The following is a 13,676-nucleotide window of genomic DNA, read 5'->3' as shown; positions in this document are numbered from 1 at the left end:
AATCCAGAGGCTACAGAGAACTCAGCACTAAATCAGACTATCAACAACCTGCCATGTCTCAAGGAACATTGTGGAAGAGGAAGCAGAAAAATTGTAAGAGCCCCAGAGTGGATAGGAATACCCTAAGGCACGGTCCCTCTGCTACTCCACAGGGATTAAATGAGGCCTTTATAAATGCAGAGTGAATACTATAACCCAAGATGAGGGGCCTCAGGGTAAGACGATAAGAGTATAACATGTTAAAATATAAATATAATAGAAATAAAATAAAAGTGGTGTGCATGTGCTTGTTCATTTGCAGCAGCAAGAGACCTTGACATACCCATACACACAGCAAAAGTAAATAAAACCAATGTAAAAGTACTTTTTGTTTGTTTGTTTTTTCCAGGTAGGGTCGCACTCTAGCTCAGGCTGACCTGGAATTCACTATGTAGTTTCAGGGTAGCCTCGAACTCACGGCAATCCTCCTACCTCTGCCTCCTGAGTGTTGGGATTAAAGGTGTACGCCACCACACCTGGCTTAAACGTACTCTTAAAAGGCCTAAATATCACGGCACATTAAAATAAAGTAAACTCAAGATAAAATATGTGCTTAAGAAACTTGTTTAAGTCAAACACATTTACCTAAATATGAACCCCACTCAATGAATCCACCAAATCAGATGTGTTTGCAAGACAGCCTGAGGTTGATTTCAGTTTAAATACTGCTGTAAGCAAGAAAGGCTGTCCCTAAGCCAAAAGGGGCAGGTGAGGACGTGGTGAGCTGGAGGGGCCTGGGCCTGTGCAGGAGGGCAGCGGCCCTTCACCTGCAGCTGAGTATTGCATTCCATAACTCATGCGAATTTCCAGACAATCCGCTTTCCCAGGGCAAGCCAGCATTCTATTCATGTGGAAGCCCATTTCAAAAAACTACCTTAATAATTTTCAAAACCATTCAAATTGGCAAAAGAAAAGGAAGAAGGAGCAGGAGGAAGAGGAAGAAAAGGAAAAGAAGAAATCTAAGTTGTGAATTTATACTATTTTAAGTGTTTAGTACATATATTCAATATATATGGTGCTATGTTACATAAGGACATTTTTATACAAGATTATTTTATTAACATTAAGCATACCTACCCCTCCCCTTTTCTATCCCTTCTCATTAGGCCTTTTGTGAATCGTTTAGCCTCAAGATCAACAACAGTCTGTATTATGAGAAATAAAGGGGAAAGGTGTGTTTTCATCTTGAAATCCTTTCTTAAGCACTTTGAAAGTATGGAAGATTTTAATTTATACCAATTAGAACCCTTCTTCACTTCAGTTAACTTAAAATAGAAATGCCCCAAGGAAGGCTGTGGACACAAAGTCCAATTTCCAGCTTCATGACGGTCTGGCTACGAATACCCAGGCCAGATTTTCTGAGCAGAGCTGCTATAGATGGTTGAGTTAATATTCTTCTAAGTTAACAGAGGATATTGTGTGGTGTTTGGACTGATTTATAGATCCTTGGTGACATTTCCAACAAAGCCTCGCCTCCTTAAGACCCTACCTCCTAATAGATTTAAGCTCAGGGATTCTCCTTACAGAGAGATTGTCATTCAAAAACACTAGCTAGAAACTCTCACTAGAGAATCAACTGAAACAGATCTGCAGAAACTCAGAGAACCACAGAGGAATTGGGCAGCAGCATGTTTAATGTTTAGCAGGGTGATATGCACTATGAGGCTTTATTAGTTTGTCTCTTCCCTGAAAGGTGAAGACTGTAAACAATCCGGCTCCTGTCCTGTCTCCTCTGGGTCTTAGGAGAATATAGCTCTTCAGTGAGAGGGGCTCCTAAGCAATTGGCCCCCACAGGCCCTGAAGCTGATATTGCTGAGTTCAAGGTACTTGGCTGTGACTTAAATGACTTGAGCACAGCATTGTATTTTTGGAATGTCTCGGGTGTTTTAAAATTTTAAAGGTGAGAACATGGAAATGACTAGAGTCACAGGGGACTGAGGGAATACAAGCTGTGATGAGACTTTGGTTGCTCACCAGCAAGCCAAGTAGAATGAAAAAATGATAAGATGAAGGTGAAATGACTCAATGCCATTTAACAAATGAGTCACATTAAAAGTCCAAGATACATGATAGTCTACAATATATACAATTATTTTCAATTAAATTATTTTTCAAATCTATGCTGTTCTCCCAAAGCCTCTGCCCAGGCCTATATTTTGCAAACAGTATTGAATATAACACAAATTCAAGAAGAATAAAAGCACTGGACAGCCAGTCCCCCAGAGCTCTGGGCACCAGAACTTGACCTACATTGCTGAAATGCCTACTTTGTCTGCTTACATCTTTTTTTGTGGCTAAAATTCAGAAAGGCAATGAGATGACTCTGAAAGTTAGCATCAATTTGTCTCACATATAGCTACAGCCTTTATCTTTTGAATAGTGCTTATCTCAGAAAGGTCGCTCTAGCTAGAAAAAATAGTTTTGCGTGTGCATGTATGAGTATGTGTGTATGAGTGCATGGCATGCACATACCATGATATGCATGCAGCGGTCAGGGGACATCCTCAGGCATTGGTACTCACCTTCCGTCTTGTCCAGGATAGAGTCTCTCATTGGTCATCACTACATTCACCAGGTAGGCTGGCTTGTAAGAGTTTGGGAGTTCTCCTGACTCTGTCTCACCTTGTCATAGGCACACTGGGATTACAGGCGCCTATGCTACATGTCCAGCTTTATGTGGGTGAAGGTGCCAGAGACCCAAAATCAGGCCTTCATGCTTGTACAGAAGCTGTTTAGCCAGTGAGCCATCTCCCAGCAACAACTGTTAGTATAGTATTTTTTAACTAATAAAACCTCAAAATGCTTTTTCCTTTCTGGAAATAGAATAATACTAAGAATAGTAGACTCTCTTAATATTCTGTTGTTGTGAGCCTATAAAGATTATCTCCATCTCTTTTAACCTCACCATGCTGGGGTGTTTTGGGTCAGATTTTATTTAAGCAGCCACTGGGAATCTTTCATGGACCACAGGAAGATAACATGAACTGAAGATAACGTGTACTCCTTCCTAGCATGTCGGATTGTTTTTCCTTCTCCTGTCTAAACCTTCAAGGAGAATTGTCATTACCCTGAAGCAGTTACTTTTAATTTCCCATATACTAAGCTTAATCCTCACCTCCCCACTTGAATATAAAAAGTCTAAACCATTCTTTCTGTCACCAGTCGCATGAAAAGACAGAAATTTAGTTCTTGGGTGCTATAAGCTCATTCTCTGATTTCCACTAGACTATTCAAAAATAGATGTCATATTAGCAAATTCCATAACATTAAATATCCAAGCTATATTACAAATATATACAATTATTGTCAACTTCAAAATGTTATATAGAGCTGGAGAGATGGCTCAACAGTTAAGGCACTTGCCTGCAAAGCTAAAGGACCCAGGTTCAATTCCCCAGTATCCACATAAGCCAGAAGACAAGGTGGTGCAAGTGTTTTGGAGGTCAGTTACAGCTTCTGGAGACTCTGGTGTGCCCATTCTCTCCTTTTCTGTCTCTCATAAATAAATCTTTTAAAATGGTACATAGTGTTTTGCTATTTTCTGGACTCCAAGTAGAGTCTAAACCATTCTTTGGGGTTCTATATGCTTAACACAGGAAACATCGGGCCAAAACCAAAGGAGTACATGTGGAAAAAGCACAGGATTGAAGCATATAGTTGAAGAAAACAGAGCAAAGTCTGTGAATCACTTGTGGAAAATAATTAGAAAAATTGATCCAGCTATTGGACTCCTTGATACTTACCCAAAGGAGCAGAGAACTTACATCTAGAAAAATAACTGCTAATAGATGTTTCTAGAAACTTTATTAATAATTTTCAATACTTGTAGGCAATAATTATGTTCCTTAATGGGTAAATTCATAAATAAACTACAATATTTCAGAAAATAGAAGATTATGCAGAGCTAAAAGATATAAAGCAGAGGTAACAATAGAAAGACTAGTGTCATTGGTCACACTTCATTTCACACACACAAAAAGAACCAAAATAAGAAAGAAAAAATAAAAAGCTACTCCACTTAGTGTGTGAAACAACACTGGAGAACAGTGGGGACATTTCGGAGATGCAACGGGACAGAGACCCAGATGGCCTTATATGGAGATATCTACTGTCCCATCTGCTGAGATCAGACATGAGCCTAAAGGGACTCAGCTCATCAATGAAAGGAAGCAGGAGGCCCCTCTCATGCCACAGGCAACTAGCACTTGCTGTTGGAAAAGTGTACAGCCTTTGCAAGGCCTAAGCCCCACTGAAGGCACTGCCAGGTTATCACACCACTGCATTGTCCTGGAGAAAGAGCCCGGCCCATGTTGTGTCCTCTTGTAACTAGGCTCCTGCTGCAGAATGCTGCCTTGAGAACTTACCCCGTGGGATTTTTTTGCAGCAGGAAAGTGGCTGTCTCTAGCAGATACACTGACCCAGCACCTTTGAACCAGCCAGGCGGCCCTGTCCACTATTCTTTCGCTCTGAGAAGCACCCGAGCACCCCATCCCTTGACTGGTTTTGCCCTAAGAGGTAGGAGACAACTACACCCATCCACTCTTGCCACTACAAGTAGATAGGCAGCCTACTTACCCACCAGGACACCAGAAGCAGTTAGGCAACTTGTGCTGAGGCATCAAGCCTTCAGAGGCTTGTGAAATCACCCATGCAGTCCTGGGAAACTGATGGGTACCCTGTCAAGGCCGCCCAGTATGACACACCCACCAAGAAGCTCTGTCACTGGCAGGCACCCTGATTCACAACCAGGCACACTACACCATAACCCCCCGAGACTACCCTCATACAACCTTCAGAAACTGACAAGCGCTTCACACTTACAACCAGGCACACTCTGCCCAAAGCCACCAGAGAATTCATCCCACCTAAAAGAGCTAGATGCTGCCTAGCAGTACAATCCCACTACCTCAGCATCCTAGCCTCCTAAAGGTCCCACATCTCAGGCCCCTAAAATGCCCACAAGCATCACCACCACTGATTATAGCTGAAGACACTACGTGAACACTATTCTAAAATGCCTGCCTGAAGCGAAGCCAATGTAGTCTACCCAAAGACACTTATGACCAGGGCGGGGGGTAGGAATCTATATTACAAACACCATCATATCATACTGGTACAGACAGCCTAGGACATAGCTCAGTGGTAGTGCGCATGCTCCACTCAGAATGACACCCCAAGCTCAATTCTGAACACTGCGGGAGAGGTAAGAATACAGAGAAAGGGGAACTGAGGTACATACTTGTTAGAAATGTAAACTAGCATAGCCATTGTGGAAAACGGCATGGTTATCCCCCAGGAAGCTAGAAATAGAAACACCATATGATTCAACAGCCCACTAAGGGGTGTGTCCAAAGACGCTGAAATCGGTATTCCGAAAGACAGCTGCACTCACACATTTATGGCAGTACTGCTCACAAGAGCCAAAATATGGAAACAACCCTTGTGTGGATCCACTGAAAAATGGATAAAGAAAATTATGTACATGCATGCACATGTATCCAGCTATGTATACATATGTGTGTGTGAATATATAACACATACATGCTCAATGAATATTATTCAGACATAAATAGAATGAAATTCTATCATTTGCACCAAGATGGGGAAAATTCAAGGATATTACATTAAGTGAAGTAAAACAGGCAGAGAGAGAGAAATACTGACTACTTTCAATTATCTGTAGAAAGAAATACCACTTGGAGGAGCAGAGGATAGGCCAGGCTGTTTGAGGGGTCATCATACTCACTAACAAGGAGTTGATAGGGAGTAGAGATGGAGAAGGGCTGATCCTATGTGGAATAAAAGAGCCAGCCTCTCTCAGTCTGTGCTCCAAAGTGGAGTACTGGCTTCCTCCACTAAATGCACTTGTGTCCTGAGGTCATCCAACCAGTTAATGTCACCTGGATTGATCTTACCAGTAAGCAATGTAAGTTTAGGAGTAAGGATAAGATCTTTCTACTAACCAAACATCATACCATGATTGCTGATGCCAGAAATTTCACCACTCCTGCAAGTCAATTTCATGAGTTTCTGCTACTTACTGAAATGTTATTTGCCCTGAAGAAGGATTAGACTGGAAGCCACATAATTCAGCTGCTACTCACTTTGAATTTCTCTAATCTGAAAAGATGATTCTGATGAGAGAAAGGATGTAGTAAACTCAGTGTCAATGAACAACAGAAACGTGGTTGAGTGGGAGACTGAGGATATTTAAAATGCTCTATTAACTTTAACAAATGAATTTTCTTCCTGATAAAACAGAATGAAGCTACCAAAGCCTTGTTCCATGAAAGAAAGAATAATTTTTCTGCTTTGCAAAAGATACTGTCAAGATAATGAAAAGACATAAACATGGATAAAATACCTCCAAAAGAATTAGTTGATGAGAGACTGTAATCTGAAATATACAAAAAAAGAATACCTATAACTTAACAATCAGGTAGCCAACAACTAGTTTTTAAAAATTGGCCACACATCACTACAGACAGATGTACAAATGGCAAATATCAAACACAGGTGTACAGATGGCAACTAAGTATTTAAAAATAAGCACTATATCACATGCCATCAAGGAAATGCAGATTAATGATTAGGTTCCACAGCATGCATGTGAAAATGGCAAAAGTACAGAATATGACCATACCACATGCTGGTAAAGATGTGGAGTAATAACAATTTCATTGCTGGTGGGAATGCAGAATGCTACAGCCACTGTGAACAAGAGTTCACAGTTTTCTTAGCAAGTTACATTCACTCTAACTATACAAGCCAGTAATCATACCCCTTGGTTGAAAACCTTGCAGTTGAAAACCTATACATGTCCACAAAAATAAACACACATGTGGAAACTTATAGCAAGTTTATTCATCATTGCCAAAATTTTGATGTAACCAAGGTGTCCCACATAATGGATGCATGAACTACAGTATAATATAACTATGAAATATTATTTGGCACTAAAAATAAATGAGCTATCAAGCCATGGAAAGAACAGGGGTAAAATGCAACTTTGTATTTTTAAGTGAGATGCCAATCTGAAGTTGCATAATGTGATCTCAACTGTATGACAGCCTGAAAAAGGCAAAACAATGGAGATGGTAAGATCAGTGACTGAAAGGGATGGAGAGAGGACGAAAACGTGGAGGACAGTGACAGCCATCAGTATGACACTATAATGATAGATACATGTCACTATGAATTTTTTCAAGGCTATGGGCTGTAAAACACCAAGAGTGAACCCTAAAATACAAAATAAACTGAGTGATTATAGTATCTCAATGTAGTTGGTCAGTACTAACAAACGCACCATTCTAGTAAGATAATGAGAAAGGCTAAGCATGTTTCTACTCAATTTTGTGGCAAATTAGAAACTTTAAAATTTGAATTTGAAAATTAAAAAGTTTTAAAAGTACAATCTAGGGCTGGAGAAATGCCTCAGTGGTTAAAGGCACTTGCTTACAAAGCCTGAAGACCCAGGTCTGGGACACCAATACCTATATAAAGCCAGATGCATGAAATAGTGCTTGGTCTGCAATGGCAGGAGGCCCTGGCACACCCATACTCACTCTGTCTCTATCTACATCATTGTCTCTCTCTTAAATAAATAAAAGTATCTTTAAAAAAACAGTGCTGGAGAGATGGCTCAGTGGGTAAGCACTTGCCTACAAAGCCTAAGGACTTGGATTCAATTCCCCAGTACCAACATACAGCCACATGCATAAGGTAGCACATGCAAGCAGAGTTCATTTGCAGTGGCTAGAGGCTCTGGTATGCCCATTCTCTCTGTCTCTCTATTTGCCTCTTTCTCATAAGTAAATAAATAAAATAAAATAAAAATAGGATATATCACAGCTTAAAATCTCAGGGCTGAGATGAGCCATAACTCCTTTTTAAAAAAAAGTAAATTGTATATTTGTATGTATGAACACAAAAAAATACAGTCTAATCTTAAAAAAATCAAATGGAATGAAAATAGCACAACCACTTAACATTTACATAACAATGTTGCAGCCAGGTTCAGATTGCTGGAAGAAATCACCCAACCAAGACTAGGTTGTGGGAAAAGAGGTTTATTTTGGCTTATAAGCTCAAGGGGAAACTCCATAATGGTAGGGGAAACGATGGTATGAGCAGAGGGTAGACATCACCCCCTGGTCAACATAAGGTGGACAATAGCAACAGGAGAGTGTGCCAAACACTGGCATGGGGAAATTAGCTATAACACCAATAAGCCCACCCCCAAGAATATACCCCCTCCATGAGGCATTAATTCCCAAATCTCTATCAGCTGGGAATCTAACATTCAGAACACCTAAGTTTATGGGGGACACCTGAATCAAACCACCACATTCCGCCCCTAGCCCCCGTAAACTGATAACTATACATGATGTAAAATGCAGTGCATTTATCCAACTTTAAAAGTACCCATAGTTTTTAATCAATCCCAATGATGTTCAAACATACCCATAGTCTAAGATCTTTTAACTGAGCCATAACACCAAAAAATAACCTCAAAAAACCCACAATGGCACAGAACAAATATTCACACTGCAAAAGATGGCATTGGGCATAGTAAAGAAATACTCAAGCAATACATGATTTACACAGGGCAAACACCAAACTCTGTAGCTCCAAGCCCAACAGCTCTAGCCAGTGACAAGTCTCTAATTCTAACCAACAACAAGTCTCTGGAGTTCCAATTCCACCCCTCCAGCTAGGCTACTCACAGTCTTGGATAACTTCATTGGGGCCCGGCAGCTTTCCTTAGCAGCCATCTCATGGTCGTGGCATCTCCACTGGGTCTCCACTGAAATCCACGGTTCATCTCCATGGCTCTATCAGGTCTCCATACAGGCAATACTGCTTCACACTGCCCATGGCCATTTCCAAAACACAAGACCATATTGCAAACTCAATGACCTTCTCTTTTCTGCATTTATTGTACTCCACAATACGAGGTGGAGTGCCAATTTGTTAATCCATGGGAGAAATAAAGCAGACTTTGAAGAACAGGACACTCCTTGAGCACTCAGGCCCCTTCAAAATAGTTTACATTCTTTCTGTTGCCCCAGTGCAGGTCAGCTAGCCCAGTCTCAAAGGTTGTAATCTCTCAATTACAGCTGAATGGGCAACAGTTCACCCAAAGATTTTTCTTTCTGTGCCATATCCTTCTGCTCACTCCAGTTCATTTCTGTGTAAAGTAACCCTGCACAACTTCTCAGGACATGGGCATAAGAGCAAGCTTCTCACACAAGCTGCTAGCCCAGTCCAGGCAAAGCTCTTTCTCACCCTCATAAGCCAAACCTCACAGTCCATAGTTCTTACTGCATTCAGGTCTTTCAACTCTGACCAGAATAGTCCATCAAGCTGTACTTACAGCACTGCAAGGTGTCTCTTAGGCCAACATTTCAAATCCTTCCACATTCCTCTTGAAAATCAGCTCCAAAAGGCCAAAGCCACATAGTCAGGTGTCTAGCAGCAACCCCACTCCTGGTACCACTTTACTGTTGCAGTCCGGTTCACATTTCTGGTAGAAATCACCCAACCAGGAGCAGCTTGTCGGAAAAGAGGAAGTTTATTTTGGCTAACAGGCTCAAGGGGAAGCTCCACCATGGCAGGGAAAATGATGGTATGAGCAGAGAGGGTGGACATCACCCCCTGGCCAACATAAGGTGGACAATAGCAACAGGAGAGTGTGCCAAACACTGCCATAGGGAAACTGGCTATAACACCCATAAGCCTTTCCCCACAACACATTCCCTCCAGGGGGCATTAATTCCCAAATCTCTATCAGCAGGGAACCTAGCATTCAGAACACCTAAGTTTATGGGGGACACCTGAATCAAACCTCCACAAACAATCAGAACAATGATTATATGTTATTTTTACTGAGTGCATTATGTTTAATATTGCAAGTAAATTTGAAGAGTAGAAACTGGGTTTTGTTGTTTCTAAAATATTTTTATTTATTTGTGAGCAAAAAGAATGAGAAAATTCATTGTGAATATGGGCACACCAAGCCCTCTTAGCACTATTAATAAATTCCAGATGCATACATCATTTTGTACCTTTTATATGGGTACCAGGGATTGAACCTGGGCTGGCAAGTTTTGCAAGCAAGCACCTTTAACCATGAAGCAATCTGCACAGCCTGCAAATAAATTTTGTAAAGAGGCCAAAGAGTCTTTGATTTATCTTGGCCTCTCTCACTGCTGTTCTACATTGGGGTAATGAATACCCACTTTCCAGTTGCCATCCTCCATTTTTCCTTGTGCCATGGGGATTAAGGATTGTCTCATATCCTTCAGATTATATCTCCTTATAATATTTTTAATTTTCACCAGACTTTCTAGGAATAGCAACAAGATCTAGGATGCCCATGACACCATGACTATGAAGTTGGAGCTGTCTCAGCCTGGGAATTATCACCATCATGCTGCCTCTAAAACACACTTCCCCTTAAGGGTTAGGTTAGGTACATATGTAAAGAAAGTCCTCCCCTTAGTTCTCTTGCGATTACAGAAACAGCTGCCACTTTCACACAAGAGATTATAGACATTGAATGGAAACAAATCATCCTTATTTACATGCCTTGATCCTTCCACAGCTGCTCCGGTTCCCTGACTGGCTATGACTGTCCACAAGAGAGGCAGCTGCCTTTCCCTCATACCCATATATCTCACTCAGAAATAGATCAACTCTGGAGTAGGCTCAATACACATCTTACCCAAATAGTAGTATTGTATTTATGCAACAACAACAACAACAACAACAACAACACACACACACACACACACACACACACACACACACACACACACACACACACAAATCTCTGAAGCCAAAGAGATTTTGACATGCAAGAAAAAAAAAAGGTGTATTTAGTAGGATCTAGTTTCCACATAAGTGCTTTGGTTTTCTCATCTGCAAAATAGATATCATTATCTCTTGCTCATCTCCAAACTCATCTTGCCATGTCTGATCTAGCTTGTGAAGCTGGGGCTGGGGGTGGAACTCTACAAACCCTTTCACTGCTGGCTTCTTAGGAGCTATGCCAGTAGGCGGGCCCTAGAGGGAGGCTGCAATGCAGGAGCAGAGGGGACTGGCTCCTTCTTATGCACTTGCCTCGAAGGTCTTTTCCTCAGTCCCCACTTTCTTTTCTCCCTGAAGAGCCATTAGGTCCACCTTGCAATTTTCCCATTTACTCGGAATTGGCATCATGGCGGCCCTGAAGGCACCCGTTTCAAAGCGGAGGAGGGACCCTCTCCTCAGTGTTCTGCATTTCTGCTCTGTGGCTCTGGTCTTCTAAGTGTCTGGGAAGTCTTAGTAATTCTAATCTTTCCTTAGTTTTCTCAGCCCCAAGGGTGGTAGCTGCTACCCAGAAGTACAACTTCATGATACCTTACAGTTTTCTTTTTATCCTTTCATTACCTAGTTATCTTTACATATGGTCTCTTCCCATTAAATCCTCTGTTCACATTGTTGCAGTTTCACTCTTCTGACAGACCCGGAAGGATGCAAGAACATGTCAGAAGGCTGAGCATTAAATCGGTTCATCATCGTAAAGTGTCCATACTGTTCCTAGACCATAGGGTTTGCTATGTCAGTGTTAGCTGTTCTGATCTAAATCAGTATTGGATCTGGGTGGCAGCACATTTCTGTCTTCCCAGTCAATAGGATGCTTCTCAATTAAGAACAGCAACGATCTACATTCACTGGCCTTAGTGTTGCCTCAGCCATCCACTTTCTAATCTTCTTAGTCCCCTCTTAGATGCTTTGTAGTCTTGCAGTGGTTTTTCTCTGGCAACTGAAAAACTATTAGAGACTCCAACCTGTGCAAATGTCTATATTATAGGGACATGTTAACATGATCCCCTCCAAAATTGACATAAATTTCTCCAAAGTTGTAGCAATCTATGTATATCATTGCCCTAAGCACCTACCATGAATTAACATAAATTTAAATGTGCATGAGAGAGCAATCTTACAGAATTTCAAATTTTTGACATTTTGTATTTCTAAATTCAAGGAAATATAGAATTTTTAAATTATATGGTATCAAGTGCTTATTGTGAACTAGGCAGTAAGATAAGGACTTTCACATATTATCTCATTCTATCTGCAAGATATATTATTATGCTAGGGGATATAATCATCTTTGTACAAAAATGCCCAATGTCATAAAGTGACAGAACCAAGAATTGAAACCAATTCTCTGACTCACAGAACTCATGTTTTAACCAGTTCACCACAGGCCACAGGTGAAGGTCATCCTCCACAGCAGATCCTGAGAGAATAAAGATTAATAAAACATAAACTGAGATAGGAACTGATTCCTTTATGGGAAGACTTACAAAAAAACATCATAATCAAGCAGTGTCTTCTGATCTTCCTTTCAGGATTCCTTTAAGCCATGAGAAGCATCTAAAGTTCTATCCCTGGGTTGCAAGAATATCCCTCTAATTTTGATTCCCTTCAATGATGTCTCTTCTATTTTCTTTTTATTCTTAGAAAGGCAAAGCAGATGAAAATCAAGAAGCACTTTGTTTCTAGATAGATCCTGGCCTTCCAAAGAATTTTTTCTCTTTTGCTGAATAAAAGCACCCATCAAACATAATTATTTGTTAAAGGAATAATACAGAAGGTGGGAAAAAAGCATACCTTTTGCTTTGTGCTTGGTTTCAGGCCAACCCGGGAAAGACTTTTGGACTAGAGGAAAAATGAGAAAAAAAATCTATGAGGAACACAGCATAATTTTGAAGTCATTTCTTCTAAAAGGTAAAAGTTTTGAGTTAAAATCTTTTCCCCTTACTTTTCATGACAGCCTCTAGAAATTTTAGAAATGCAGCCTTGAGTGCATTGTGGATTTTATATGTGAATAGAAGCCTGTTTAAGTCCTGGAGCTGAGAATGCCGAGAGCAGCCTACACTTTGTCAATGCCTTGCTCATATTTACCAATTCAGCATCTTTTCCTAGAGGACACAGCAAAAAGCAAAACCCGCAGCATATGAAGAGGGCTTGCAGCTCCAACCAGGCAGAGGGGAAGAAGGGAGGAAATGAATAAAGCAGCGCCAAGAAGGAAAGGGTAAGGACACAAAAGTTATAGAAATTGGTGAAAAAGCAGAAAACAAAGGCACATGAAAGAAGGGCACACATCGGGTAATATTTCCACAGTGCAGTTTTCCATCTTTGCTCATCTAAATGCATTTGCATTATATGCAAACGTGGCTTTGAGAAACATTAGCTTGTTTTAGGGGCTTTTCTCCCTCTGCTTTGTTCATGGTTATCTGAAGTGATTCAAGATTACAAAAGGTAAAGCAGGTATTAGGACATGCATGAGAATATTTTCCCATAGAATAATGTTATGAGTTTTCCTCCACTGAGAAAAAAGCAAAAGTCGTGCTTACTATACTTAGTATTCAAATAACGAACATAATTGGCCTTAAGTGTACCATGAATCCCAGTTAATTCTGAGCCAATTCGTACAGCATGGCTAGGGGAAAAAATGTCTTCCTAAGTCAACAGTCTGAAATTTTTGGTCTTGGGATACTTTCATATGCTTAAAAAATATTGGTTCTCCTAAAGAGCTTCTGTAGCTATTGATGTTGACTTTTTTTAACAATTGGAACTGTGAATTT

The 13,676-nt window shown here is 40.6% G+C and overlaps 1 protein-coding gene across 3 annotated transcripts in view; it reads right to left on the bottom strand.

The window, feature by feature from the left end:
• Positions 1–13,676, bottom strand: part of Rasgef1b (RasGEF domain family member 1B) — a 568,755-nt gene that overhangs the window by 428,111 nt on the left and 126,968 nt on the right. For 2 of the 3 annotated variants that reach the window (XM_045144030.1, XM_045144029.1), the window contains one exon: positions 12,700–12,747. In XM_045144030.1, coding sequence (XP_044999965.1) covers positions 12,700–12,747 — 48 coding nt within the window. Of the gene's footprint in view, positions 1–12,262; positions 12,326–12,699; positions 12,748–13,676 lie in introns of those variants that run through there. The other variant, XM_045144031.1, reaches the window with a different exon arrangement.

This window comes from Jaculus jaculus, chromosome 2 (genome assembly GCF_020740685.1).
Source record: "Jaculus jaculus isolate mJacJac1 chromosome 2, mJacJac1.mat.Y.cur, whole genome shotgun sequence".
NCBI classification, from domain to species: Eukaryota; Metazoa; Chordata; class Mammalia; order Rodentia; family Dipodidae; genus Jaculus; species Jaculus jaculus.
The sequence above is the reverse complement of the archived record's forward strand: the minus strand, read 5'-3'. Positions and strand labels throughout refer to the sequence as shown.